Source organism: Ochlerotatus camptorhynchus, unplaced genomic scaffold, assembly GCF_037179485.1.
Source record: "Ochlerotatus camptorhynchus isolate MF236.1 unplaced genomic scaffold, CSIRO-AGI_Acam_v1.1 ptg000143l, whole genome shotgun sequence".
In the NCBI taxonomy this organism is placed as follows: domain Eukaryota; kingdom Metazoa; phylum Arthropoda; class Insecta; order Diptera; family Culicidae; genus Ochlerotatus; species Ochlerotatus camptorhynchus.
The window spans coordinates 369466-397182 of record NW_027040633.1 but is presented as its reverse complement, the minus strand read 5'-3'; the positions used below and the strand labels follow the sequence as shown (position 1 = coordinate 397182).

The 27717-nt window shown below is 40.4% G+C and overlaps 1 protein-coding gene across 1 annotated transcript in view; it reads left to right on the top strand.

Moving 5' to 3' along the window:
• Positions 1-19749: 19749 nt before the first annotated feature.
• CrzR (corazonin receptor) overlaps positions 19750-27717 on the top strand; it is a 138145-nt gene continuing 130177 nt past the window's right edge. Inside the window, exon 1 of the mRNA XM_065221507.1 lies at positions 19750-20644. Coding sequence (XP_065077579.1) covers positions 19796-20644 — 849 coding nt within the window. The 5' untranslated portion in view covers positions 19750-19795. The remainder of the gene's footprint in view (positions 20645-27717) is intronic.

Sequence of the window (27717 nt, the reverse complement as noted above, 5' to 3'; positions counted from 1 at the left end):
AATAGCGGTGCGACTTCTTCCTCCTTCTATGGATGCTCATGTGGGCTGCTGCTCGCTGCTTGCAGGCAGTCTTTCGTTGTGTACTGGAGAACAATGTTCAACGCCACGCGCCTAAAGCACTGCTGCTGCTGCAGCTGATGCCGACGACCGGAGACCACCACACACGGTGATTGGAACTGAATTCGATCAGCGGTTGAGGCCAGCCTTGCTGGTAGCTAGCTGCTTTCGAGGAGCCTTTCGTTGTGTACTGGAGAACACCACCACTTACCACGCGGTGATTGAATAACACCGAATAAACACCGTTTGGTGAGACCGGATGGAATTCAACTTTGAAATCTGTGTTAGGAAAATCGCTTTCGCAGGCAATTGGTGATAATTTTAATTATCAAAGCAACAATTGCACATTCGTGCAATTTTCAAAAGTGACATTTTGAAAAATGATAAAGTCTTAAATTTAACAGATTGGTGATGAAATTATTGAAATTGGTCCAGGGGCAGCTGAGTTATTAACGTTCAAAATCTTTCATAATTTTGTTACATGTTCCATTTTCGGTTTTCACAAAGTGCACCCCCATATAAAAATCATAAACGTAGTCCTACGTCAAAATATTCTTGTGTAGAGATCTCAACAGGTATACCCTCTTAATGAATTATGTATTAAACACGCTACGAGATCTCTAAACAGGATGCTAGTTCAGCGGTGCCAGATATACAGATATAGGTATCTGTATTTATACAGATTTTTTAAGTCTCGTACTGACTCAATACACACACTAAGATTTTTTTTACATGAGTCAGTATTTTTTTTACTGGGTTTTTGAATTGCTGAAAAAGTCGGTAAAATTCAATGACCGTTATCCGTAAGGAATCAATGAAATCGACCAATTTTATTTTCTATCATTAAATGGGGTTAACAGAACTAAGTATGTTCAAGTTCGGAGCTAATTTTCTAATTAATAAATTTTCCACAGATTTTTAAACTTTTACCGAACAACAACTCAGTAAAACCGTACTGACTCGATTAGTGTGCAGACATTATACAGATATTGGAAACTTAATACAGATTTAGTACAGATTTTTACCAATTAGTTCCTGTCCATTTGTCGATCAAACCATTGATTAACTTGGTTCACTTTCAAAATGTTTTTATGTTTTTTTTTTCTCCTCTGTTCGGGACATAACACCACTGCGACCAGTAATTTGATCTATTGTTGTATATCCCGTGTCCTTAGTTTAGTGCATGTCGTATTACTCTATCACTATTGAGAAATGATGAAGTATTCGGTTTTGATACAGTTGTCATTCTTGCCTTCATCGCACGGAATCGATTCTAACTTTTGAATTTTTTTTGACTTAAATGATCTATATTTCTTGAATTTGTGTGGTTTACATGTATAACTTATCAAGTGACACAGATGCGTCTTTTCAACTTTAGTTCCTGTGAAATTTCAATTATTATTAATTACAGTTCCTAATCCTATCAGGCCTGTTTTAGAGAATGACCACCTTGGTGGGATTGGTTTGTTTGAAAATTTGAAAAAGGAGACTACTTATAACTACTATTTACAACTACAACTAACCTACAACTACTATATACACCTAATCTACTACATATACAAATTGCTTATCAAAGCATGTTCTGATAAATTACATTTTTGTGCAAATTTAGTCTTAATTTCGTTAATTCTGGAATCTATTTTGGCAATGCCTGCCTCTTCGTGTAAATTTGTTATTCTAGTGTCAAAAGGACGATCAAGTACCATCCTCAGCACTCTATTCTGAGCGATTTGGATTTTGTTCCTGTGAGTCTGTGCACATGATTCCCAAACCGGAGCTGCATAGAGGATCGCAGGTGCTATGATTTGTTTGTAGACAGCCAGTTTGTTCACCCTTGAGAGGCGGGATCTGCGGCAAATCAGCGGATACAGACACCTAACCAAGACAGAACACTTGACTACTGTTTTCTCTACATGCGAACGGAAGAGGAGCTTTTCATCGAACAACATCCCGAGATAGGTAACTTCGGTAGACCACTCAACCCTTGTGCCATCCATGATTACTGTACAAGAGGGAGCCGGTTTTAGTTTGGGTGATTGCCGATGGAGGAACATGATTGTTTGTGTTATGGAAGCATTGATTTTGATTTTCCACGTGGTGGCATAATCAGCTAAGGCGTTAAGGCATCGTTGAAGTTTGTTCGTTATTTCGCGAGGCATCCTTCCTTTGACGGCTATTGCGGTATCATCTGCGAACAGGAAAAACACGCAACCGTCACCGAGGGGAGGAATGTCGGAATTGTAAATGCTGTAAAGCAAGGGGCCCAGCAGACTACCTTGCGGGACTCCTGCTGGGATCGAAAACGTGTCTGAGAGACAACCATTCAACGATACCTTAAACGACCTTTGCTGGAGGTAGTTACGGGTGATTTTAACCAGATGTAATGGGAAGTTGAAGTTAAAAAGCTTGTACACAAGTCCGTCATGCCAAACATTGTCAAACGCCTTCTCAACGTCTAACAATGCCATGGCTGTTGACTTGGATACAGCTTTGTTACTTCGGATGTTATTCATCACCCGTACTAGCTGATGATTGGTGGAGTGCCCCTTTCTGAATCCAAACTGTTCCGGAAGAAGAATGTTGCTTTCCTCGACAAACTTGAGCAAGCGATTGAGAATGAGTTTCTCGAACAATTTGCTCAGCGCTGAAAGGAGGCTGATTGGTCTGTAGCTTGAAGACAATGTTGGATCCTTACAGGGTTTGCGGATCGGTCTGATTTTTGCTACTTTCCAGATGCTTGGAAAGTAGTGCAGTTCCAAACATCTGTTGAAGATAGCGGTTAGAAGAGACTGCACTTTCATGCTGAGTCTCTTCAAGATCAAGTTGAATATACCGTCAAACCCGGGAGCCTTCATGTTCTTGGTGCATTTCAGCGCTGAGCAAATTTGTTGTACTGTAATCATATCCGCCGGAGGCACGACACAAGGGGAGGTATCTAGGTTTTGAACGCATTGCGCAACCTGATCATCGAGCGGACTTTGGATAGTCGAGCCAAGCAAATGCGATGAAGCGACATGCTCGCCAATCGTATTTGCTTTCTCCTGTGGGGTAATTAAAAGCCGATCGTCATCATTTTCGACTTTGAGAGGTGGAACGGGTTTGGGATGATTTTTCAGGACCTTGGCTACCTTCCAGAATGGTCTGGAGCGGTCATCCAGATTCTGGACAACACGCCCGAAACTTTCATTTCGGAGTGAGTCCATTCTGGAAGCAATCTGCCTATTCAGATCGGCCATTTCACGTTTTTTGTCCAGATCTCCAGTCCTCTGAAACTGGCGTCTACGAACATTTCTCAACCGAATCAGTAATTGGGTGTGGGAATCAATAGCAACAAACTTACCCCTCACAGGAACTTGTCGAACGTATGCCTCGTCAGCCATGGATATGGCCTGTTGGAGCCCTTCCAACGTCCGGTCGATGTCATCTACGGTGTTGAGCAGTGGATTTTCATCGATGTTGCTGTCCACCATTCGTCCGTACTGCACCCAGTTGACATGATGGTAGTCTTTACGCAGGCAGCTTCTAGCAGGAACCACGTTGACACCGACTTCAGTCACCACCGGTTGGTGGTCGGAGCTGAGATCGTTGTGCGCCTCCGGCTTGGATAGTCCGATGTTTGACAGGAAAAAGTCTAGCGTGGAGGGATGTCCCGCCGGAGAGATGAAAGTTGGTTCGTCCGGAAATTGCACAGTGTACAGACCATGTTGTGCGTGGTCGAACAATAGACATCCGTTCCGGTTCCTCTGGTAGTTCCTCCAAGCTTCATGGCGGGCGTTCAGGTCGCCCCCAACGATGAATCGGGAGTTAGTACGGGTGATGGCGGTCAGGTCCTTCTTGAATTGGATTCCTAATCCGTTGCTTGCGGTACACTGGCGTGGGCAGTAAACAGCGATGAACCGGACGTTTCCAGTTGGTGATTCCACCTCCACACTAATGGCCTCGATGATAGAAGTGCGGATGTGGGGCAGAGTGCAAAACTTGATTCCCTTTCTGACGATGACCGCTACACCACCCCCCCTCCCCTGGAGCTGGTGCGATCAAGCCGGATAATGTTGTGGTCAGGCAACCAGAAGCTGTCACCGGACTATAGGTGGGTCTCGGTTAGAAGAACCACATCGATGCTATGCTTGCGGAGGAAGTCGGCAAGCTCAATCTGTTTTGCTCTTACAGAGCAAGCGTTCCAGGTAGCGATGGTTAGCGGGTTAGACATCATACTGGATGATGAACTTACCGAGCACTTGGATCTGTTCGGGCTTATTGCGGCACTTACGTAGAGCACCGGTCATGTTGACGAAAATTTCCATCAGTTCATCCGCTGAAAACAGATCGGGGTTGTTGTTTTGCGCTGGTGGTTGTCTCTAGAATCCAGGGGGGGATGGAGAGCTTTGGCCAGCAGAATCACCAGAAGTTGCTTGAGCGGAATGCACCCGCGAATTCGCTTGCCTTTGCTGAGGAGCACGAAGAAGCGGGAAATCCTCCGTCCGAAATGCCGGGACTTTGTCCTTCTTGCGTCCTGGTTGGTTGTTAGCTTCCGCCTGTTTTCGGATGCGTTTGAAGTCCTCGCGTTTGGAGCACTGTCTGTCGGAACCTTGGTGAGCACCACCACAGTTGGCGCATTTTAACGCCACGGCTTCATCCGCAGGGCAGTCAGAAGTGGCGTGGTCTTGAGCGCAATTGCCGCAGCGTGGCTTAATGTTACAGTTGCGGGTGCCGTGTCCAAAGTTCAGAAACCGTTGGCACTGAGTCACATCGCGATGGCCGCCACGGTATGGCTCCCAGCGGACGATGATGCAATTGATGGAGCGGATGGCTTTCAGCGCGTTGAGCGTCACCGTTCCCTTCTGGAAGTGTACCAGGAAAAGGCAATCCGGATACGCCTTCACATTCTCGTCTCTTCTTGTCATCCGATAGACGGCACTTGGGGCCAGCTTGTACCGGTCCTTGATTTCAGCTTCGATAAACTTCGGGTCGAAGTTTGGTAGGCCCCTGATGACGACCTTGAATGGTTTCTCACCGGGAATGTCGTGGGTGAAGAATTCCACCTTGGAAGTCCTCAGGTGGGCGACGACCAAGTCATACTCCGCTTTGGTACGGAGCACCACCTTGGTGCCGACTCTGCCCAACTTGTATTCGGCTTTAACGCCCAGCGTCGCTAGATCCGCGATGAGCTCATTAAGATGAGCATTTTTTACTACCAATGGAGGTAGCTTCACTTTTGCCGCACTCGGGCCGGCAGAATTTTCGTTGTCGATGGCGTCGCCGAAATCACCGATGTCGCTAGCGTTCGTTGCTGTGACGTCATCACGTCCACTCGCACCATCGGACTGGCCTTGGTTTTTCTTCCTCTTCTTGGATCGCTTCACCGTGGCGGAGGTGGTATTCCCAACATCGGTGGGAAGAGTAGCGTACCTATTTGAAATAGGTACACTCGTGCTACACTCATCACTGTTCTTTTCCACTTTCTCAAGGAGCCTGCTCCGGGAGCGCTGTCTTCCCATCACACGATGCGACCGACACTACTGACGACGCGAATAAACGTTTGGAATAAACTATCGAACAACTCGACAGAGCGAGCAAATACCGGACTGTACTGCTTGACGAACAAGCAGAGAATGATGAATCGATTCTAACTGAAAGGTTCCGCTATTTATACCCTTCGGAGTGTTGATACACCCTCCAAAGGCGCACCCCTTTGTCAGTCAAAATTGGATTCCTTATCAACAAAAACAAGCTATAAAACCGATAATGACCATGCATCAGAACCCTAGTCTTAACCACTTCAAACTAGGGAACAACGAATAGAAGATTAGGAATCACATACATAGGTGAAGACTAACTAACTCATTTTGACGTAGAACTACGTCTTTGATTTCTATATGGGGGTACACTTTGTGAAAACCGAAAATGGAGCATGTAACAAATTAAGAAAGATTTTGAACGTTAATAACTTAGCTGCCCCTGGTCCAATTTCAATGATTTTATAACCAATCGATCAGAAATATGGCTACGCATCGATAACAATGCTTCCGAATGTTGATTTTCAACAAGAAACTATTGAAAAACTGGTAAATGTTCAGCATTGTCCAAAAGCGTCGAATTAACTAACAAATCCACCAATTACCTACATGCATATGCTGCTTCCCCAGCACAGTCATCAGCGAGTAGTAAGTAGACGAAACAAGGCGAAGTGGCATTCGCGTCCGATCCTCGGGCGCGTGCGAATAGGGAGGATGGAATTGCGTAATAGTTTGCACACTCATCGCCATACTCAGAACCACACGCTCCCAACGACCACACCACTGTATGGTGGTGTTCGGTCGTCGAAATTAGTAGCAGCAGTAGCAGTGCTTTCGGCGTGTGGCGTTGAAAATTGTTCTCCAGTAACAACGAAAGGCTGCCTGCAAGCAGCGAGCTGCAGAGCCCACATAAGCAACCATCAAAGGAGGAAGAAGCTGCAACGCTATGCTATGGATGGGAATCAGTAGCTCTTCGTGAGTCGCTGCGGGTCGGTCATCTATGCCAAGCGTGTCACCCTCGCTCCAAACGACATACAGCTCGACAGCCTCATCCGTGTTGAACACACACGATTCGTTTCTTTCGTTTAATCAATCACCCTTGTAGTGACGTCGAAAAGATTGTTTCAATCGGCGCTTACATATGAAATTTAATGTGGATTATAGAATTTATTGTATGTTACCAAAATTTATGAATGGTTTGCAACTAAATGTTGAGATAATTTATTGATTATTGAATTATCACACTGTTTACCATGAAAAAGCAGCCTGTTGGTGAGTTTTTACCTGTTTTCAAGTAAGGAGTTATCATAAAAAAAAAACAAATCGCCAGCTGGTATTTCCCGGCGACTTTACAAATAAATAAAATCAAACAAAATCATCATGCAGAACTAGCTAGGATTTGTTTTACTTCATATTTCACAAAATTGCTTTCGAGTGTTAAGACATCGTCTCCCGCAAAGTTTACATTTTTCCCTCTACCAACACATACATCAGGGCTAGATAGATCTCCACGCAGGATCTATAGAATCCACGCAATTTCAAAAAACCAAAATGCACAGCATTACGAAAAGAGGTCATGTTTCGACCAATAGCAGATAGATTTTAATTCTAAACAAGCCAAACGATTGGAAATTTATCTACCAATCTGCTAAAATGAACACTTAGTTAATTTTCAATAGGTCACTATTGAAAAATACCAAATGTCCAACTGTTGCAATGGTGATCAAAATTATCACCGAATGTCTGAAAACAGCACATTCCCTAACACAGACTTAAAAATCGAATTCGACGCGGTCCCACTGAACGGTGCTCATTCAATCACCGTAAGCGGTGATGGGCGAGCATCTAAAAGAAGCTTATAAAATATTCCCTAGGATGCTTCTTAACACTCCGAACACGATGCAACCGGTAAAATGTGTAAAATTATTTCTCAGCAATTTACAATTACAAGTTCGCCGTTACACATTGGACCAGATGCATCGTGTTCAAAGTGTTAAAAAGATTATTACATGTAGAATCTTTTTTTGGAAGCTTACCCATCGCTTCGCACTTCTAACTAAAAAAAAAACATGAAAAGTTTATGGATCATGCCTATATTTCAAGAGCGCTAACTTGTTTTTCTATGGATCACTTTCATTAGTTTAAGGCTCATTGCTGAATGTTTTATGGATCATGTGCAATATGTGTATGGGTAATTTTTACAATTGCAATGCTCATTCATTAGATATTTAGCTGTATATTTTTACAATTGTGTTGCTTAATTTTACTGAAAATATGGATCATATTCATATTCTTTATGGATCATTCACACATTTTAAGGGATTTTCACTGGGGTTTTATGGATCATTTGGGTATTATTAAAGGAGCGTTTTTAAATTTGTTATGGATTATTTATTGGTTTTTATATTCAAAAGTATGTTTGCCGATAAAATTAGCTCTCACGAGTTCAATCTCTAGAAGTCCCTCATTTTTTACAGATTCTGCACAAATGATACTTTCCGCCCCGCCCCATTCATATGATTCGGATGGAAATCCTGTGAGGGGTAAATTGAATACACTTTAATACCAAAATGCACAAAACTTAAAAATTCATAAATAATAAAAAATTCAAAATACACCTTTTAAAGTCGGGTAGATGAATCGAAAATACTCAGGTTGACAGTTCCTTGGATTCTCTTCATCAACTTTCTCTTTGAAATAAATACTATAAATTTGATACGCTTACAAATAAAATAAAAAACGGAAAGAGTTAAGATAATTGATGATTGTTCTATTAAAAGAACTAAATGTTCACATTTGTTCCGTCCACTAGCGGTCCTGCGTCAAGCTTCCGTTCGTGCTCCTAGACACAGACCCTTCTACTTTTTTCCTTGTTTCAAGATCAGCCTCAGCCAGGCAACCCGAGGACTTATCACTGTCAACAAGGCATAAAAAGTAACAAGGACTAAGATGTGTTCCTTTGATTACTGAAAAAAAAACCTGTTCCCCTAGTTTGAAGAAGTCAGGACTAGGAATCGGTGGTAGATCTTACATCCCGTAACGTGCCACGAAAAGATGATCTACCCACGTTACGGGGTATGTTTTTATGTTACTTCATACGCGAAATTTGCGATTTTCAGAGTTGGTTGGAAATGCGAACATGAAGCTTTAGTGTGATAATTTGTTAGCTAGAGAATGATCTTTAGAAGAGGGTAGGTGGATAGTTCTGTTAGAGTACGGGAGTATGAAATTTGAATAAAAGTTGAAAATGAGCGAAGGGCCATTAATCCGACAGTACAAAGTCAAACGCACACCTTTTGCCTAACCCGTACGATGTACGCGGAGATTTGAAGCTGTATCGGCAATTGCCAAATGGGCGGCCTCAGCCGGGTTCCAACTCTCAGCTGCAAAGAAAATCCACTGTCATGTAAAGGGTGATACGGTCAAAATTTGGTCAATATCAACTTGACGTATTTCTTTCAATTTTGCATTTAAAAAACCTGAACACCCCTCATTTTGAAGGTGTGTGTGTGTAGAATGTTGCTCCTATTTTGATTTTGGAATTCACTCTTCAGTTGTCAAAATGCCGTCCAAGCAAGAAGAGCAGCGTATCAAAATTTTGCTCGCGCATCGCGAAAATCCGAGCTACTCGCACGCAAAGTTGGCAAAATCGCTAAAAGTTGCCAAATCAACCGTTACAAATGTAATTAAAGTGTTTGGGGAACGTTTGTCGACAGCCAGGAAGTCTGGATCGGGGGGAAATCGAAAACCGGAAGCCGCTGAGACGACAAAGAGAGTTGCCGGTAGTTTCAAGCGAAACCCTAACCTCTCTCTCCGAGATGCCGCAAATAAGCTGGGTGTATCGTCTACAACCGTGCATCGAGCCAAAAAACGAGCCGGACTATCGACTTACAAGAAAGTAGTGACTCCAAATCGCGATGATAAACAAAATACGACGGCCAAAGCGCGATCCCGGAGGCTGTACACGACGATGCTGACGAAGTTTGACTGTATGGTAATGGACGACGAAACCTACGTCAAAGCCGACTACAAGCAGCTTCCGGGACAGGAGTTTTATACGGCAAAAGGAAGGGGAAAGGTAGCAGATGTTTTCATGCACATGAAACTGTCAAAGTTCGCAAAGAAATATCTGGTTTGGCAAGCCATCTGTACCTGTGGCTTGAAAAGCAGCATTTTCATAGATTCCGGGACTGTCAACCAAGAAATTTACGTGAAAGAGTGTTTGAATAAACGTCTGCTGCCTTTCCTGAAGAAACACGGTTGTTCCGTACTGTTTTGGCCGGATTTGGCATCTTGCCATTACGGTAAAAAGGCCATGGAGTGGTACGCCGCCAACAACGTGCAGGTGGTTCCCAAGGACAAGAACCCTCCCAACACGCCAGAGCTCCGCCCAATTGAGAAATACTGGGCTATTGTCAAGCGGAACCTAAAGAAGACCAAAAAAACTGCTAAGGGCGAGCAGCAGTTCAAGGCAAACTGGCTTTCTGCGGCGAAGAAGGTGGACAAGGTGGCTGTACAAAATCTGATGGCAGGGGTCAAGCGTAAGGCCCGGCAATTCGGATTTGGAAAAGCGGAAGCCTAACTGAATATTTTTCCTGAATTAGCTTAGCTTAGCTTAGCTTAGTCTGACTGCACGTATCGATAGTTGCACTCCGTGATTGATCTGAACCAGTGAAATTGTACAAAGAATCAACTGAATGGGGCTTGGTAGTAACCTGCCATTCTCAGTGTACATGTTCCAGTGACTCCTACCTTTAAAGATCAATAACGTCACCGGCCACGTCCTTGCAATCAGGTGGGAGAGGGAAGGAATGTTAGTGTGTGACTTTTGTTGTTTTGGGACCGTGTTTACCTCTGCATCCCACAAAAGTCACAGGAAGGAGGTTTTGTTAGTGGGTTAGGTTCGTTGGATCAGGATTCACCTTGATAAGTGATGCGATCTTTTGTTTTGTGTAGTTATTTATAAGTGTTTTCGATTTATGCTCTAAACAGCCGGCTGTCTAGAGATGTAGATCATTATTAGAAGTGTGTATACCGATTTAAACCAACAATAAGGATACTGTTGGGGCCCCTCACAAAGTGTGATGATGGTTTATTTTATTTTATCAATGACCAAAATAATTAATTATAAGCGGTTTGAACCGATTTAAACCAACAGCAAGGATGCTGTTGGGGCCACTCACAAAGTGTGATGGTGGTTTACTTGATTGAATATAAAATAATTATTAGAACCGATTTGACCCGATTTAGACCAACGGCAAGGATACTGTTGGGGCCACTCACAAAGTGTGATGGTGGTTTATTTAGTTCGGAAGAAAATGAATATGTATACTTCTTTTTTTTTTATATAATAGAACGAATTTGTACTGATTCAAACCAAAAGCAAGGGTTCTATTGGGGCAACTCACAAAGTGCGATGGTGGTTTATACTATAAGGGCATAAAACAAAATCAAGAGCCATTTCGGTTTCCATAGCTTCCTAGACACTCGGCCGCAAAATAATCTTATCCGACGGAAACGTCTCGATCATCGCTGCACAATGGTTTATTATAGCATTTATAAAGTAAATTTGAATACCTTATTGTTTATTTATTATCCATTTTGACTTGACTTGGTACCGTTCAGTTTTATGATGACAAAGTTGCCTGGAGAAAAGTGACAGTTCAAAATGTTTCGGAAGGGAGTCAGCTAGTGTCGTCCAAGTTCAAGTGCGGAAAAAATGCCATTTAAAGTGGTACAAACAATTGAAAGATGCGAAACATGCCTAACCGTAATTCTTTCTGGTTGGAAAGAAGCTGGAATCCTACACTGGCCGGAAAAAAAACGCGGTAGCGAAACTCTCTCAAGACGAGTTCTCCATGCCAAACCCAATGTGGGAACGTATCAATTGAGTGAAAAAAAGAGAGTTCAAGACTCGCTTGGAGGCTGAAGCAGAATTGGAACAGATGTAGCCAGTTTCGGATACGGAGGCGAACGAAGGGAATAATCCACCACCGTCAAAGAAAGTTTGCCCCGAAGTCTACAAGTCCCCCAGTCGGAAGGGAAACACAATAAGAGACTTTAACGAAGTTTTCCTTATTCCTGGGCAGGAGGTTGACACCTGTGAAGCTGACTGTAAAATCCAGAATCAGATGAGATTATAATATATGCGACACAAATTCACTTTTTTATAGGGGAACATGTGATGTGAATAGAACCCACCATCAGTGCAAGGATTACATATGACTGCAGATACTTCACTGGTTGTAAAGTTCTGCCTGATGGTTTGTTGCAGCTGGGTGAATCAACTTCATTGAAGACCTTTGGAAGACAAACGACAAGATGTACGTCTATCAACACGTGACAAGGGACTGGCAAATCCACGAACACTTGTCCAGTCTACAAATCCATTGAAACCCTTAGGCTGCCCCCCCCCCAAACCCAACATATAATAATGTTTGATTGATGAAACGTATTCAAAAAAGGGATATTTAGAGAGAACAATCTTCAACTGGAACGTACTCACCAAATCAATACATCCGGGAGCGCATTCTCGATGCTTAATTTTCTCTAGTCATTTTTAAACAATTCCTCCTCCAGCGAATCCAAACACACAATAACTAAATATCACTTTTCTTCTTCATGTCACTCTGTGCACAAAAGCAATGCACACCGCAAAAACCTAATAATAGATCAGCGCGGTCGAGTCACACTGTCAACAAAGGGAGCGAGAGCACACCAGGCACCAAAGCAACAGGGGAAAAACATCAGCACAAATCATTCTAAATAGAATTATCGCGTCCGGGACATAAAACTATTCAAATGCGAGCACCGAAAAACTACACGGCAGCACAAAGATAGCCCGAGCTCTAAAAAAAAAAGCACGCAGCGGAGCAAAAACACACAACCGTTCTCGGACGCTTCTCAAAGCGGACTCCCTAACTGAATATTTTTCTGAATATTTTTCCTGAATTTTATACTAATTGAACTTGAAAAAGAAATTTAATTTGATTTTTTAAATAAACGATTTCACCGATTTACACGCGTTTTCCCTTGACCAAATTTTGACCGTATCACCCTTTATGTGCTTCCGGTCACCGAGTCGGTGGCGCCTCTATCAAGATCGGAGATCAACCGATCCCCCTGAAAAAACATAAACCTTATCAAAACAATCTTCGTGCCGCAACGCACCAACAACCGAGCTATCCGGCTGCATGTAGCCAAGGCAGTTATCGACATACGTCTACTCTACGGTCTGGAGCTCACCGTAATGGCCAAGGACAAACTGTTGCAAGTCCTTGCACCGGTTTACAATGGCTACATCCGGGTAGTCTCAGGTCTCCTGCCCTCGACGCCGGCCGACACAGCCTGCGCTAAAGTCGGGGTACTTCCTTTCCGGTTTCGAATCGACACCGCAGTCGCCATCAAAGCGGCTGCCTACTTGGCAAAAATATCGGGTAACGAATGGATCTATCTCCTCGAGGAGGGGAACAGAATCCTCCGTACAGCAGCCAATACCGACCTCCCCCCAATAGCCAAGAGCCACTGGCTGAGAGGAAAAAGTTGGCAATCGAGACCATTAAACATCGAAAGCCGAATTAAGGACCAGGTTAGGGCAGGAGACAACTCGGCAGCGCTCAGACATTCCGTCGCGGAGATGCTAAACTCCGGGTACCCCAGGCATACGCATCGTTTTACGGACGTGTCTAAATCGCACAACGGAGTTGGGATAGGGAATATCAGCGAAATACTGGGCAACGAACCTTCGATTCTGGCTTCCCTGATCTCCTTCCTGAAGGACGCTGGTTTGTTTTTCAAGGTTTGATTCCTTTCTTTCGGCGTTCGGATTAGTCAATGTTAACTCAATGTCAACGGTCTAGTTTGTTCCTCTGTGTTTCCCAAATTTTAAATGTCGTCCAACCAAAACTCTATAAATACCAACTGTGTTTTTTTCCCAAGGCAGGCCTTATACCTCTGATATTTTTCTGCAAAGTGAATAACTAGCCAATGGCTAAAATTCACTAAAATATAGAAAGAAAAAATAAGCTGTGGGTATTTTATTCGCGGTTCCTTATTAACGCCCCCGTTATCCCGGCAATAAAGATACCTGACTGTAGTTTGTTCAATAATTTTCCATTGGATTTGTAGGCAAACCAGTCCTAGGCCGAAAGTTTCAGCAATATAGTCAACCAACTCACTACGAATCATGATTTTTTCTTCTTTCCTTTATTTAACGTCGGTCTCTGTTCCGCAATCTAGTGCCAATCACCGACGGACATCGATTGCCATCCATTGACGGCAATCGAATGTGCAGGAAGGCAGCTTCCACACCTGCGTAGGATATCGCACCCCTTCAACACACATGGGCCGAGACCATCGGCTTTACTTCCCTTCTGAAGGAAGACGTGACACGTGACCAGAGATTTTTATGCCCACCGACCTCGGCTGGGATTGAACCCAGACCCATTGGGGTGAGAAAGCAGTCACGCTTACCACTACACCACCAGCGCCGGCTACGCATCATGATTTGTTTTCCTCAAAAAATCACATCATCAATTTCATTGTAATAACATGAGCAATGTGATACTTTCTTGTATGCAGCTTTCCGTAAATTAATTTGAATAATTACTTCCTGGTAAAACAAATTCCATCCGGATCCGGACTCAAACTAAATTAAATATCAAAAACCATTACATACCAAGGGGAAAGGCGGTTGTGATTGATACCTTCTGCATAACAGCCATCTCTATGTAACCTATTTCTTTAACGGGATCGTCGAGATAGACAGATATCATAATCCAGAATAAATTCTCCTAGACATATCGGAATATGGAGGATTGACTGTAGTGATGAACAGATATCCAAGATATTGTTTATTGGATTAAATCAAACAAATCGGACAATCTGGATGAACTTTAACAAAGAGAAGCCACATCCTATTGACAGTTAATCAGGACTACTATAATTAGAAAACAAGACTGCTGTTGCGTGGCAACAAACGAGAGCGATTCATTATTTGTTACTCATGACAAGTGAAGCATTATCTAAAGCCCATTAAAATGCACTACAACATCTGACCATGTTCTCGATTTATGTACGTAGGAGGAAAACACATTGCTAGCAGGCCACCACTTTTGGTTCCGCTAATTGTGAAAGCGTGCTTGCTTGCTGCATCTGGATGGGAATATTATTCTTCTGAACACGATGGTAAACAAGGCAATTTCATTTCGCATCCATCATCATTGTGGAGGACAAGCAGGAAACGACGTAACGCTAGGGAGAAATGGTGTAAATCGCGCCACCTTGATATATAGCATAAAATGACATTTTGATCAACTTTCTACTGTTTCAACAAATAGTATTTAAGGTTTTGATACGTTTCTATGATACAAATTTATAAATTTTGCTCTCAACAAAAGTAGAAGAATCTGTGCCTAGGGGCACGAACGGAAACTTGACGCCACGATTGGTTGGTGCATTCAATTTTGGGTGTGTTTCTTTTAATTGTTTAAAAACCTGTTTTTTTTTCTACAATTTTTAAATTGTAGACCTAGAGTGAAAAGTGAATATTTACACTAATGCTGTGGACGAGGCAATCTCGCTGTTGCTAGGATCTGTAGTCAAGACATGTTTGTTACTATTGCTATTCAGATAATTGTTTGTTTGAAAAATGCATATTTTTAGTATACAAACGTCAATAACTCTTGATCGGCGAAAGGTATTGACAAGCTTTGTGCAGCAAAAATTTGCGCCTTTTTAAGATCTAAAAGTTATCTCAAGACACCTTTGCTGAGAAATTCGAAATAAGAAAAAACAGAGCAAAAAAACTGTTTTTTTAAGAGTCACCCTAACTCAATTCAAGAAAATAGCTTTAAATCGGCCAATTTAAGAGATACAAAAAAGTTATTTTCAACAAAGTTGCTATAACTTTGCCAAAGAATGTATACCTTAATTTATTCAAACAAAAAAGTTAGATTTTTGATTTTAATGATAATAGGAACCACCCTAGAATTCATTGTCATAAAAATGAGGGCCTAACAATAAGGAACAACTTTGTAGAAGAGACTTTTAGTCTAAAGTTTCAATTTCAGGCTCAAAACATATCATTCCAGCTAAATCTGCATTCTGTACCACTGTGCACTGGTCACAAAAAACACACCCTATTTTGTGATACGGAATTTCCACTGAAAATCAACCGGGTATGCACGAATTTCACCACACCCAACTGCGAAACACGTTCAGAAGCACTTTTGACACTCCTACGATATCAATTTCGATCGAAAATATTTTAAAAAAATAGTCGCCAGCGAACCAACATCAACACCGTCCCTGCCGAGCTCTTTCGCGCTCCTTACAACGCGTAAATAAACTGAAATTAAAAACTATCACTCGTGATGTCCCAAACTTCTGGTCCGGGAGAAAAAACAAACAACGTAGATAGTGACATCTGTTCTAATGCTTGCGAACATGATGAATCACGTTTTCTTTCGCGATTCTAAAACTTCCAAGAAAGCGAGAAAACCACAAACGTATCCGAGAGGGTTCGAAACTGCACTCCGGTAAGGGGCTGTTCATAAACTACGTAGACAGTTTAGGGGGGGGGGGGGTTGACAATTATCCACGGCCCATACAAATTTAAAAACATTTGTATGGTCAATTGTCTACGCAGGGGGGGGGGGTCAAGAATCCCAAAAAACTGTCTACGTAGTTTATGAACAGGCCCTAACATGATTCTATGTTCTCGTCTGACAAAGATGAACGAGAATAGCACACCGTGGGCCGGATGCGATCAATAAGTAGTGAAAATCGATCATTTCCTAAGAGGGCGCGTATAACTCCACATTCCCTTACGTTACATGTGAGTTTTTAGGATGCTTCTGGTAGTACACGAATCGAATCTATGATGCGCAGCTTGCATGGAAGTAGGTATGTACAGGTATGTTAGGTTACTCATAGACTGAGTAAAATTTTCATCGATTTTGCAAGAAAAACTTTTCAAATATGAGGAAAATCGAGAGAGGTTTCACTCAGTCTGTTATAGCGAATTCGTTTATTATTCAGTTCCAACCTGGATCGGGTATCAAGATTGGGTACGCTTGTTTTCTGACAAATGTCAGTTTGATCGTTTGTTTTTAAAACCCAGCTCAGGTTGAGGTTCGCACTGACAAAAAGTTCGGTTTCGCACTGGGTTGGAACTGGTTCCAACCCCGATAATAAACGAATACACTATTAGTGTAATCCTAGGCTTAGTAACACAGAGAAAGACATATATGTATATATATATATACATCACTCGCAACGTGTTCATTATGGTCTGTGGATGATCGAAGCCAATATGCGGTTCGTAAGTGAAACGAAGCTGTTGCTTGTTCCTTTTTTACGCTTTTAAGCCTGATGATTTCTAGACGTATTTGAAAATCACCATCGCGGAGCAGTACCCAGTTTTGCATATTTGAAGCCATTTTGAAATCCAATATGGTAGCTATTGGTAGATACAAAAAAAAACTTGGAAACACTGTCAAATGACCCACAAATCGATGTCTGACGCCATTTTGAAATCAATGTGGCAGGTTTCGGTTGGAGAAAAACTTGAAAATTTTGTCAAATACCCCTTAATTTATGTATTTTTGGAATCGGGCTTAAGTGAAGCGACCGGAAATACATGTCTGCCGTCATTTTTATATCCAAGGTGGCGGCTTCCAGTCAGAGAAAAACTTAAAAATGCTGTCAAATATTGTTGGGTATGGATATTTTAAGAATCGGGGTGACGTTAAGGGACTGAAAATTCATATTTGACGCCATTTTGAAAACAAAGATGCCGACTTGCGGGTACAGAAAAACCCCACAATATGACACAAACAAATCAAAGATGGTGGCATCCGGTAGGAGTAAAACATTCTGTCAAATACTCCTTAATATAAATATTTTTGGTATTTGAGTGCTGGATATTTAGAAACCGGAAATACAAGTATGACGCTACTTTTAAATCATTGATGGCGCTTCCGGCTAAAGAAAAACTTGGAAACACTGCCTAATTACCCACAATTTGGATATTTTTTTAATCGGGTGACGATTATAGACATGTCATGTCTGACAGCATTTTTAAATCCTAGATGGCCGCTTCCAGTTAGAAAAAAAAAACTGGGAAATAGTGCCTTATTACCCACAATATGGGTATTTTTTGAAACCGGGGTGACGTTTAGTTTTTCAGAACCGCAGAAAAAAAAAACTTCGTTATTTGGAATTTACTTTATACAAAAAAATGTTATTTGGGATTTACTTCGTAAAAAACTCGTTATTTGGGGACGTAAACTGAATACTGCGCAAAAAAAGTCTTTGTAAACGGAGGTTTCAGTGTATGTATTACAAGAAAAAATAAGAACGAAAACAAGCCGTGGATATAGTTTGGAATTTGTACGGAAGCAGCTACAACCTAACAATTGAGTTGTTCACAAATTATGGATTATTTCCTCTTTTCTTTATTACCTTTTGAAAAATTATATACCTCATGGTCTCAACTATAGCGCCACCAACAAATATTATATTTTTTTCTGATCACTAACAATATCATTAAAAAAAATCAACTGATCGAAACTCAAGGCATTTGTTAACACTTCTTTAGTTTTCTTAGGCGCATCAATTGTAAAATAACAATTTTAGAGCATTATTTTTTGCCAAAAAAAGCGGTCATTTATTGATGAGAAAAAAAAAACTCTCGTTCTTTTTTCGCAATGAACGTAAGTTGAAGCCAAATATTTTTTTAAAAGGACAAGAGTGAATATCAGCTTATTTGGTTATTTTTTTAATATAGCAGTTTCAAAAAGGATGTTCTTATTAGTGTCCGTCAAACTCATTCAATCAAGCTCAAAAGGCGAATAGGGTAGAGCGCTGCTTCATCGTAATCGCCCATTTCCGTTCAATCGAGCAGAAGACACCATTAATATTTTAATAATTATTATTTTAATAACCGTCAGTACTACTTCAAAACGCATTAATTACTTTAAGCACTTTTGATTGCATTTTAACTTCAACGCACCGGTTCTTTGTATTGCATGCCCCTCGTTCCAGCATTCTATCCAGAATTTTTGATTTGGTTATAGCTTCTTTATTTCAAGGTTATCGAAAATATTCACCATTTAAAAACGTACCACCGGGTACCTGGGTTAAACAAGTTTAACGAAAACAAAAATCTCAAGATACAATATTATAACACAAACATTTTGCAAGCAAGAGATACTGCTGCCATTTTTTGACCTGTATCTTCAAACTTTACATAAAAAACAAAACATCGATATTAACATTTTTTTTCTCTTTGTAACGTAACGCAAAGCTTTCATTCCGCTCTTCCCAATGTAACAATTCATAACGATATAGCTAACCCCTTCCCCCTTAATTTATGAATATAGCTAACCCCTTCCCCCTTAATTTATGGATGCCACCTGATGTTTTTCAAATTGAATGATTCAACTTTCCGAATCATAACAGCCTAACTGCGATGATTGATTTTCTTAATCGATTTACACTTTTCATTACTAGACATTTAGAAAAATTCATGTAAATTTAGGTGCGCTGAGAGTAACACATACGGAGTGTCAATTTTGACATACAATTGAGTTATAATAGACGCAAAATTCAGCTCAATCAAACGTACTTTCGAACTTTTCAGTCTCAGAGCACTTAATTTTACATGACATGTTTGTTTACGTCTCATCCTTTATGTCAATGATGGATTCCGTCACGTGTAAAATTAGGTATTTCTAAGTGTGTACCGTTAAGTGAAAAAAATTTCCGAAATTTTCCCTGTACAGTGTAGGAAATGAATGAAGGGCTGGTCTCCCTCATAATAAAGATATAATATTGTTCTTGTGCTCTTCTTCATTCAACGCTGAAAAACCTTTTAATTTCTAAATAAAGAACCACGGGTACTGCTGTTCTGAGTTAAATTTTCCACAGGAAATCACAAACATCGAGAGCAAATCATGTCAAAGCAAACAGCACACTCCACACCGGAAACTTTTTCCATTATCACAAACCAAGCACCATCTTCCATTTCCCTATGGAAATGAGCCTTTCCAACGAATAAGTGTTAACTTGAATTTTCAATTCGTTCTAATTTTCTTTTTTGTAATTTGGTCCTCTCTCGTTCGCAGAAACGTCGCTCGTGCCAATGACGCACAATCGTGAACGCTAGGGTAACAGGCCGGCCCCGGTGGCCGAATGCAGCCGAGCAGTCCTCGAAGACAATGGCAACTAATCTATCATCTATACTGTTTGAGTCACTTTACGGTAATGCTGTAACCACCGCCAATGGATCAATATCGGACAGTTACACAACAGATGCGTTCATCGCTACCCAATGGATCCCAGGAGTGGGGTCTTTGCTACCCACCGAACGGACAGGGATTGGCACCGCAACCAGCATATCCATCAATGACACCAATGCCACCGGATGGGACAAAGCATCAAACCAGCAGCTGCTGCTGGTACCCTCCTATCTGTCCACGCTGGCAACGATGGCAACGGATATAATGGAAGCAAACATAACAACCAACATGACACTATCCCAGGAAGACTGCAACTTGCTGCATGTGACCTACGATGAGGATGGGGCCAGCACTAGCCATCCGTGGATCGTGTGTTTGCCGCACGCGCCCACACTTAGCACAAATGTTATAATTCGAGTAATCGTCCTGTCGGCGATGGCCATCGTGTCCCTGCTAGGTAACATCGCTACTATGTGGAGTATTCAGAAAAATCGAAAATCACGTCGATTGGCCCGCCATAACTGGAGCGCAATTTATTCGCTGATTTTTCACCTCTCCATTGCGGACCTGCTGGTGACCGTGTTCTGCATCATCGGGGAGGCGGCATGGAGCTATACGGTCGAATGGGTCGCCGGAACGGTCGCCTGTAAGCTGGTTAAATTGCTCCAAATGTTCAGTCTGTATCTGTCCACCTACGTGCTGGTGCTGATCGGTGTTGACCGATGGGTGGCGGTCAAGTATCCGATGAAATCGCTCAACACCGCCCGCCGCTGCCATCGGTTTCTGTGCGGAGCCTACTCGTTGTCGTTCGTGCTCAGCATTCCACAGGTGAGTAGGTGTAGTTGTCCATTAGTGTTCCTGAAAGGATATTAACATTAGACTTGATTTTTTTTTTTTTATTCCTTTAATATTTACAAACGTGCACAATGAAAATACCTATATCAAAAGCAGGGCTCTATGTTTAAAAATCTGTAAAATGAGCTCGAGTTTTTTCTTCTTTCATGCAACGAGTTTAACGCATCATATCCGTAGCGCTTGTCTAGCCGAGAAACGGCGAACGAAAATGAAAAAAAGCACGCTAAGAACGAAAGACTAGCTGTGGATGTTTGCATCTTACGTTGCTCACATCCTTTTAATAGAAGTAACGTCGATTTTCGTGTTAAAACGAAGCCTAAGCTTTCATTTCCTTTCAACGACACTCTGTCGCCTCTCTTTCAATTAATTAATTATGAGTTTTGCCCCCTTTTTTATAAATATGTAGATGGAAGATAAAATATACATATTACGTGTAATGTTCAAGTGTTTACATGTGCGAAATGCTTTAAATATTTATGTTCATTTTCCGTCAAATAGGGGAACTGGCTCTTATGTCGGCCTATAGATCCCAAGATTGGGCCCATCGCTAAAAATCTGTTGTTTATCAATTGTATCTAGATGAACGCGTCATTGGGACGGTACTAACCGATATTTTTGGTCGCTATTGAAAATTTAGTCGATTGCTGAATTTATGTATGGGCCCAAATTAGGAGCATTTAGGCCGACATTACATCCATTTCCACTACGTCATAAAAGGTCGATTAATGTGTCTCATGAAAGACGAACTGATCAAAGTCGTGCGTACACCGAAGCTTGAAAGAACCATGAAAGAAGCGATGGGAGAAAGAGAAACAAACGATTTAAATTTTGTTTGTAGACGCCGATAGAGGTTCTAGAATGATGGGAAGCTGCTCGACTTCCACAAGAAAAAAAACTACCAGTCTCTTCATTGCATCGATTTTGTCGATTGAATATGATACTGTGACGCCATGACCATAACTCCATTCAATTGAATATAATTCCCACGTATTTTATCTAACCTTCGTTTACCAAACCATAACAAAATGAAGCAGGCGGGAGTCCTACGACCCCCTTCCAGGAATATGCGTCTATGCCCATCAGGATCTTTGAATAAATGGTAAAATCCCCTGATATATGCGTTTCAACCCTCTCAATCGATAAAAGCAGTCCATCCAATTAATACGTCAATCGCGTTTTCAATCACCCCCACATAATGGAAAATTTTCCCAAGACCCAGATCAAAAACAATTGAAATTCCGCAAACTTGGGCGACTTGTAAAAAGAAAGCGTAAGATTTAATAAATAATGAATCTTGTCTGACGCAAACACTTGATGATACCCTTCTCACCGCTCGTTCGCCGAAAAGACATGGCTGCAGAATTTTGAACGGAAAGTGAACAAATTACCATACAAATTAGCAATTTTGCTCCGAAAGCAAGCCATTAAATTAAGATTGCCGACTCGTAGGGTGAATATATATATAATACTATGCACAACCCGCACTTAACTAATCTTTTTACGAACGGGTTTCAACAAAAACTAGAATGACTTCTAAATTTACTTACTTATCCATACGTACCGTTGGATTTGATAAACATCACAAATTGTTACGATATTGCTAAAAATCTAACACATCTAACTCGTTTGCTCACATGTACATACATTCTGCGGGTTTTTAATTGTTTTTGGGTCAATGCATGATAGAAAAAAGAGAAGTAATGCGATAGAATTTTTTCAAAGGGTTTACAGTCAATGACGAAGGATTTATGGAAAGCTGATTTTTGTACCGTGACAATTTATTTACGGTGTTCGTCAAACGCCACTGACCAAACTGACTGTTACCAACTCTGCTCCTGGGTATTCTTCACAGAATTCTCTTGAAATTATGTTTATAGTTACCATGGAAATTTCCCTATAATTATTTGGAAATATTCTCAGAATAAAATACAGTTGAAATGTGGAAAACGGATGCAACTTCGTCAATCCGTATCATGTTCTCTTGCCGGGCGGATCTATTTGCTTTTTGCTGAAGGAAGTGTTACTGATGCCTAAAGCTACAACAATCTATTTATCTTTTCTGACTCTTATTCCTCTTCGATTCTTGTTTGGACCCTATCCGTGGTAATCCTGCTTTGCTATTGACTTGAAAAATTCCTCTTCGATTCTTCGGATTCTTATAGTAATTTGCTTGGAAGTTGATTTAGAGAAACTTCCATTAAACTTTCCCGGCTTAAGGCCAAAAAGGAAAAGGTTCCCCCTATTCTTGTAACCACTTCCGATTTCCATGCTCTTCGCAAGGAACTTTTGAACTTCGTTCAATTGAAATTTTCACTTCAAATTGGCCGTCGGGGTGAATGCCGTGTATTGGCTGTAACTTTGGACGAATTCAAACGTCTTCTCAAGTCCTTACTGAGAAGCAACACACATTTTCAACTTATGATACTCAAACTGAACGTTTGTTCAAGGTTGTCTTGAAGGTCTGCCCAGTGGTGAATCCCTGGATCAGATCAAAGATGAATTGACTAAATTACTTGAAGTTGATCCTGTCCAAGTAATCAAAATGAAAATGAAATCCCGTCCTGGTGGTTCACACAATTTTTATTTAGTTCACTTCAAGTCTAGTGAACTAAACAACCTTGAGGCCTTAGAAAAAGCTAGACTTATACTCCATATCCGAGTGAAGTGGGAACACTTCAGGGAGACTGGAGGAAATTTCCTAAACCTCACCCAGTACCGTAAGTGCCAGGGAAAAAAATGCTATCCTCTCACGCAAAGAATGATCCTAAACAAATTTAATGTTCAAATTGTAGGTAAAACTACAAATCGAATTTTTTGGAATGTAAGACTTGCAAAGGGATCCTACAATCCCGTTCTAAGCGACAGGTATGAAACGCTCCACATTTCCGAACAGATACAAATTCCTTTCCCGTTAACAACGGTTCTATCTTCGTAACCGTAGGTACAAACATCACCCAGCTTCCCATGTTGCTATTCCAAGTAATAGAAAGAAAAATTAGGGTAGAAATCAAAATTCTAGCCAACACAATTCTAATCGAAATTTTGATAATTTCGACTTAGAAAGCATTATTACTCCTAAAATGATTTTTTTTTTACAGAAATCGTTAATTGACATGATTACTGATATGCTGAAAACTAACTCCATGTTTGGTGCTATTCAAACTAGAGTAATATTTGCGAACAATATAGTCATGAATTTGAAATTCAGTAATGGATTTTATCATTAAATGTTTTGAATTGGAATGCTCGATCTCTTAAAAATAATGAAGACGAGCTTTTTTTGAGAGTTCATAACGTGACCTTTAGAAACTTACCCATCATAGGTCATTATTGGTGATTTTAATCAAACACACCGCTTATGGAATAATGCTCAAAGGAATTGCTGTTTGATGATAGTTCTGCAGATTATTACACTATTCAATATCAAGACAGCCAAACATGCTTTTCTTCAGTAAGAAATCCCTCAACTATTGAAGGACCTTAAATGATTCATCTCAATTAATATTTACATTAGTTGGACATGTTGTTTATTGTATCGCCAGCTCCGGACGGACGATTCGATCAGCTGCCTGCATGCATACATGACGGATGTAAATATTTGTATTAGCCATAAATGGGAGAGTCATTTACCCACTGGCTGTTATGTATTTCTTAACATGAGATGCATTCTTTCTTGTTGTTCTTTTACAAAAACATGAAAGGCATTTCTAAATACTAATATAATAGCGAATTAATTTATTATTTAGTTCAAACCTGCATCGGGTATCAAGATTGGGTCTGCTTGTTGTCTGACAAACTTCAGTTTGATCGTTTGTTTCTAAAACCTACCTAAGGTTAAGGTTAATAAACGAGTTTACTATAAATTAACTCAACAGTTGGGTAGTTTTGTTTTTTCATTCACGACTATACACCCTTTTAACGGGTGTTCAATAAAAAATTAGAATTTTTTTCAGTCATATAGCAAGTAAAAAAAAAATTTTCAGCGAATTCAGTATTTTTTATTAAAAACCTAATGTTTATTCTTCAAAAAAAAACGTCAATGAATATTGGAGAAGGGGCCCTGGTCAACCGTACGACGCAACTTAGTCGCGATGCTCTCACAAGAGCGCTGGACGACACTGAAATCATTCTCATTTTTATTGAATACCCGTTAGAAAACTACCCTTATAAAATTGTTAAGGTTATTTTGCTTAACGACGTGTTCGGGGAATCATCCAAGCCATTTGTGAAATAGTTCTATTATTTGAGTTATCGTTCGCTTATGGTTTTGACGTAGGACTACGTCTGTAATTTCTATACTTTGTGAAAACCGAAAATGGAACATGTGACAAAATTATGAAATTTTTTGAACGTTAATAACTCAGCTGAACCTGGACCAATTTCAATAACTTTATCACCAATCTATCAGAAATATTTCAACGCATCTGATAAATTTTAGACTTTCTCATTTTTTAAAATGTCACTATTGAAAATTGCGCGAATGAAAATTATCACCGATCGCCTGCGAAAAGCGATTTCCCTAACACAGATTTCAAAGTTGAATTGCATCCGGTCTCACCAAACGGGTGTTTATTCAATCACCTCGTGGTGAGTAATGGTGTTCTCCAGTATACAACGAAGGGCTCCCCGTAAGCAACTAGCTATCAAGACTGGCCTAAAAAGCGGTACCGGGGGTGTAGTGTAAGTCGGCGCCGCCGGGATGTTCTGAGGCATAACATCTCTGGTCACGCCTTCCTTCAGAAGGGAAGTAAAGCCGTTGGTCCCCGGTTAATGAGTTGATGGGTCGATAGGTAGGGTCCAGGTGTGGGAGCTGCCTCCCTGGCGTCGTTAGCATTGGTGCTCAGCACGGAAAACAAGATCGACGGAAAACAAAACAAAGGAAAAAAAATCTTACAAATATAGCTAAATCACCAAGGTACGGGTCTTCCCAATAAAAATCTATATTCATTATTCAAGATTCAATCAGATTCAATCCGCAAGAAAACTATTGAATACTTCCTCAACAACCTACAGTTGAAAGAATATTTGAATTTTTAAACAGTTGGAGATCCTCAGAACTTGATTAACCTGAAATCTTGTAAAAATATCCTGAGAACTTTACTAATATCTTGTCTGCCTACATAGAGATCTTTTGAATATTTCCTGATGTCTGAAAGAATATCCAGTAACTTATGCAACGTTTCCTGAACGTCTACAAAACTCTGTTGAGTTTTACAACATTTCATCAACTTCTACGAAGTTCCAAAATTTATTCCATGCATCTCTCTTAATTCTAAGAAGATCTTTGAACATCTTTGCACTTCTGGAAAGACACCTATGACATTTACAAATATTCTTGAACATCTAGAAAGTTCCTTGAAACTTAACGAAGTTCCCAAAACCTCCATGGAGCTCATGAAGTTTTTTGAAGCAAGATCTGCATTGCAACGAAGTTCCCTTTAGTGAAGGGAGGATACCTGAAGTTCTTAGAAGTTTATTGAACTATTTTTGGAATTTCCACCAAATTTTCTGAACTTTTTCTAAATTCCTTTCAATTATATGAAGTTTTACGCAGCTCTTCAAAATGCTACAAAATTCCCAAAAATTGTACAAAGTTTGCTGCACTTCTACTTTTCTCGTTGATTTTTCGCGAAGTTCCAGGAACGATTTTTTTTAAATATTTACGTAAATTCCACAACTATTCCAAGTCCATGAGGCTTCAAAAAAGTGCATTAAAAGTATAACACGCGTAACATTTGAAAAGAGCCTCTGTCCAAAATGTAAACAAACCAAAAAATGAATTTTGAATTTTTCCGCCACTATTGAATTCATATATAAAAAATGGAAGTATTTAAGGCATTTATATTGTTCACAATAACAATAGTAATTGTACCTCAATATAAAACATCCAAGATATGCGAAAAGTTTTCAAAAATAAATGAAAATTGATAACAATTTAATTTCATTATTAATAAGCCTTTTTGTGAATGTTTCAATGGATAGGCCCTTTTTGTTAAGCTTGTGCTTGTCATCAGAAATGGTACGCCCTTTGCTAAGCCTTTTGCAACGTCAAATAAATTCAAATCTGATCATCGGCCCTGCCTCAAGAAGTAGGGCCTAGTTTTGGTTTGAAAATTTTCAATCATCGGCCCTTCTACATCACTAGGCTTATCAATTAAATGAAGAAAAAAATGACTGGTTGGCCGTTTTAGCGTGCGGGCTTATTAATGAATCGAAAAATTTAATTGATCGGCCGTTTCGAAAATCGAGTTATTTTTAATGATTTTATTAGATTATGCGGAATTTTCCTACACGATTAGTAGCTATCAAGCGGTGCTATAGAATGGTATCAAAACTCGATTAGTTTTGTTTTTGACTGGGCCTATGTTTCAAATGTTATTCTAGATATAGAGGATCCCAAGTTTACAGAACTTTTCCAAGTTCTTTGTTTCAACGATTTTTTCTGAAGATCTATGAAGTTCTCAGAATTTCTACTACTTCTTCTTCTTCTTCTTCTTCTTCGCATTTCAAGCTTATTGCATATCGCATATTAGCTTATTGCGTGCTCTCAACTTAGTGTTCTAGATGCATTTCCACAGTTATTGATTGAGTGCTTTCGATGCCTGTACAATTTTTGCATTGTATAATTGTGTGGCAAGTACAATCATACTCTATGCCGAGGGAAGTCGAGAAATTTTCCTACCCGAAAAATTCCTAGACCGGACCGGGAATCGAACCCAGACACCTCCATCATGGTCTTGCTTTGTAGCTGTGCCTTTACCGACTGAGCTAAGGGAGGCCACAGAGAATTTCTACTAAGTTTCCTAAATTTCCACGATGTAAGAAAAATCTGTAGGCTCATGGCCAATTTGTAGAGCCTGAAGACGTCTTATTATAACATCGATTAAATATCGATATTATATAATTTCTCCAATTTTCTTTCTAGTGCATGACATAAAAATAGTAGTCAATATAAAGGACTAATAATATCTTTGTTTGAGGAACAATTTTATTAATTGCAGAGTCAATAAAAAATAACCAAAAATTGGGGGGGATAATTCTGAAGG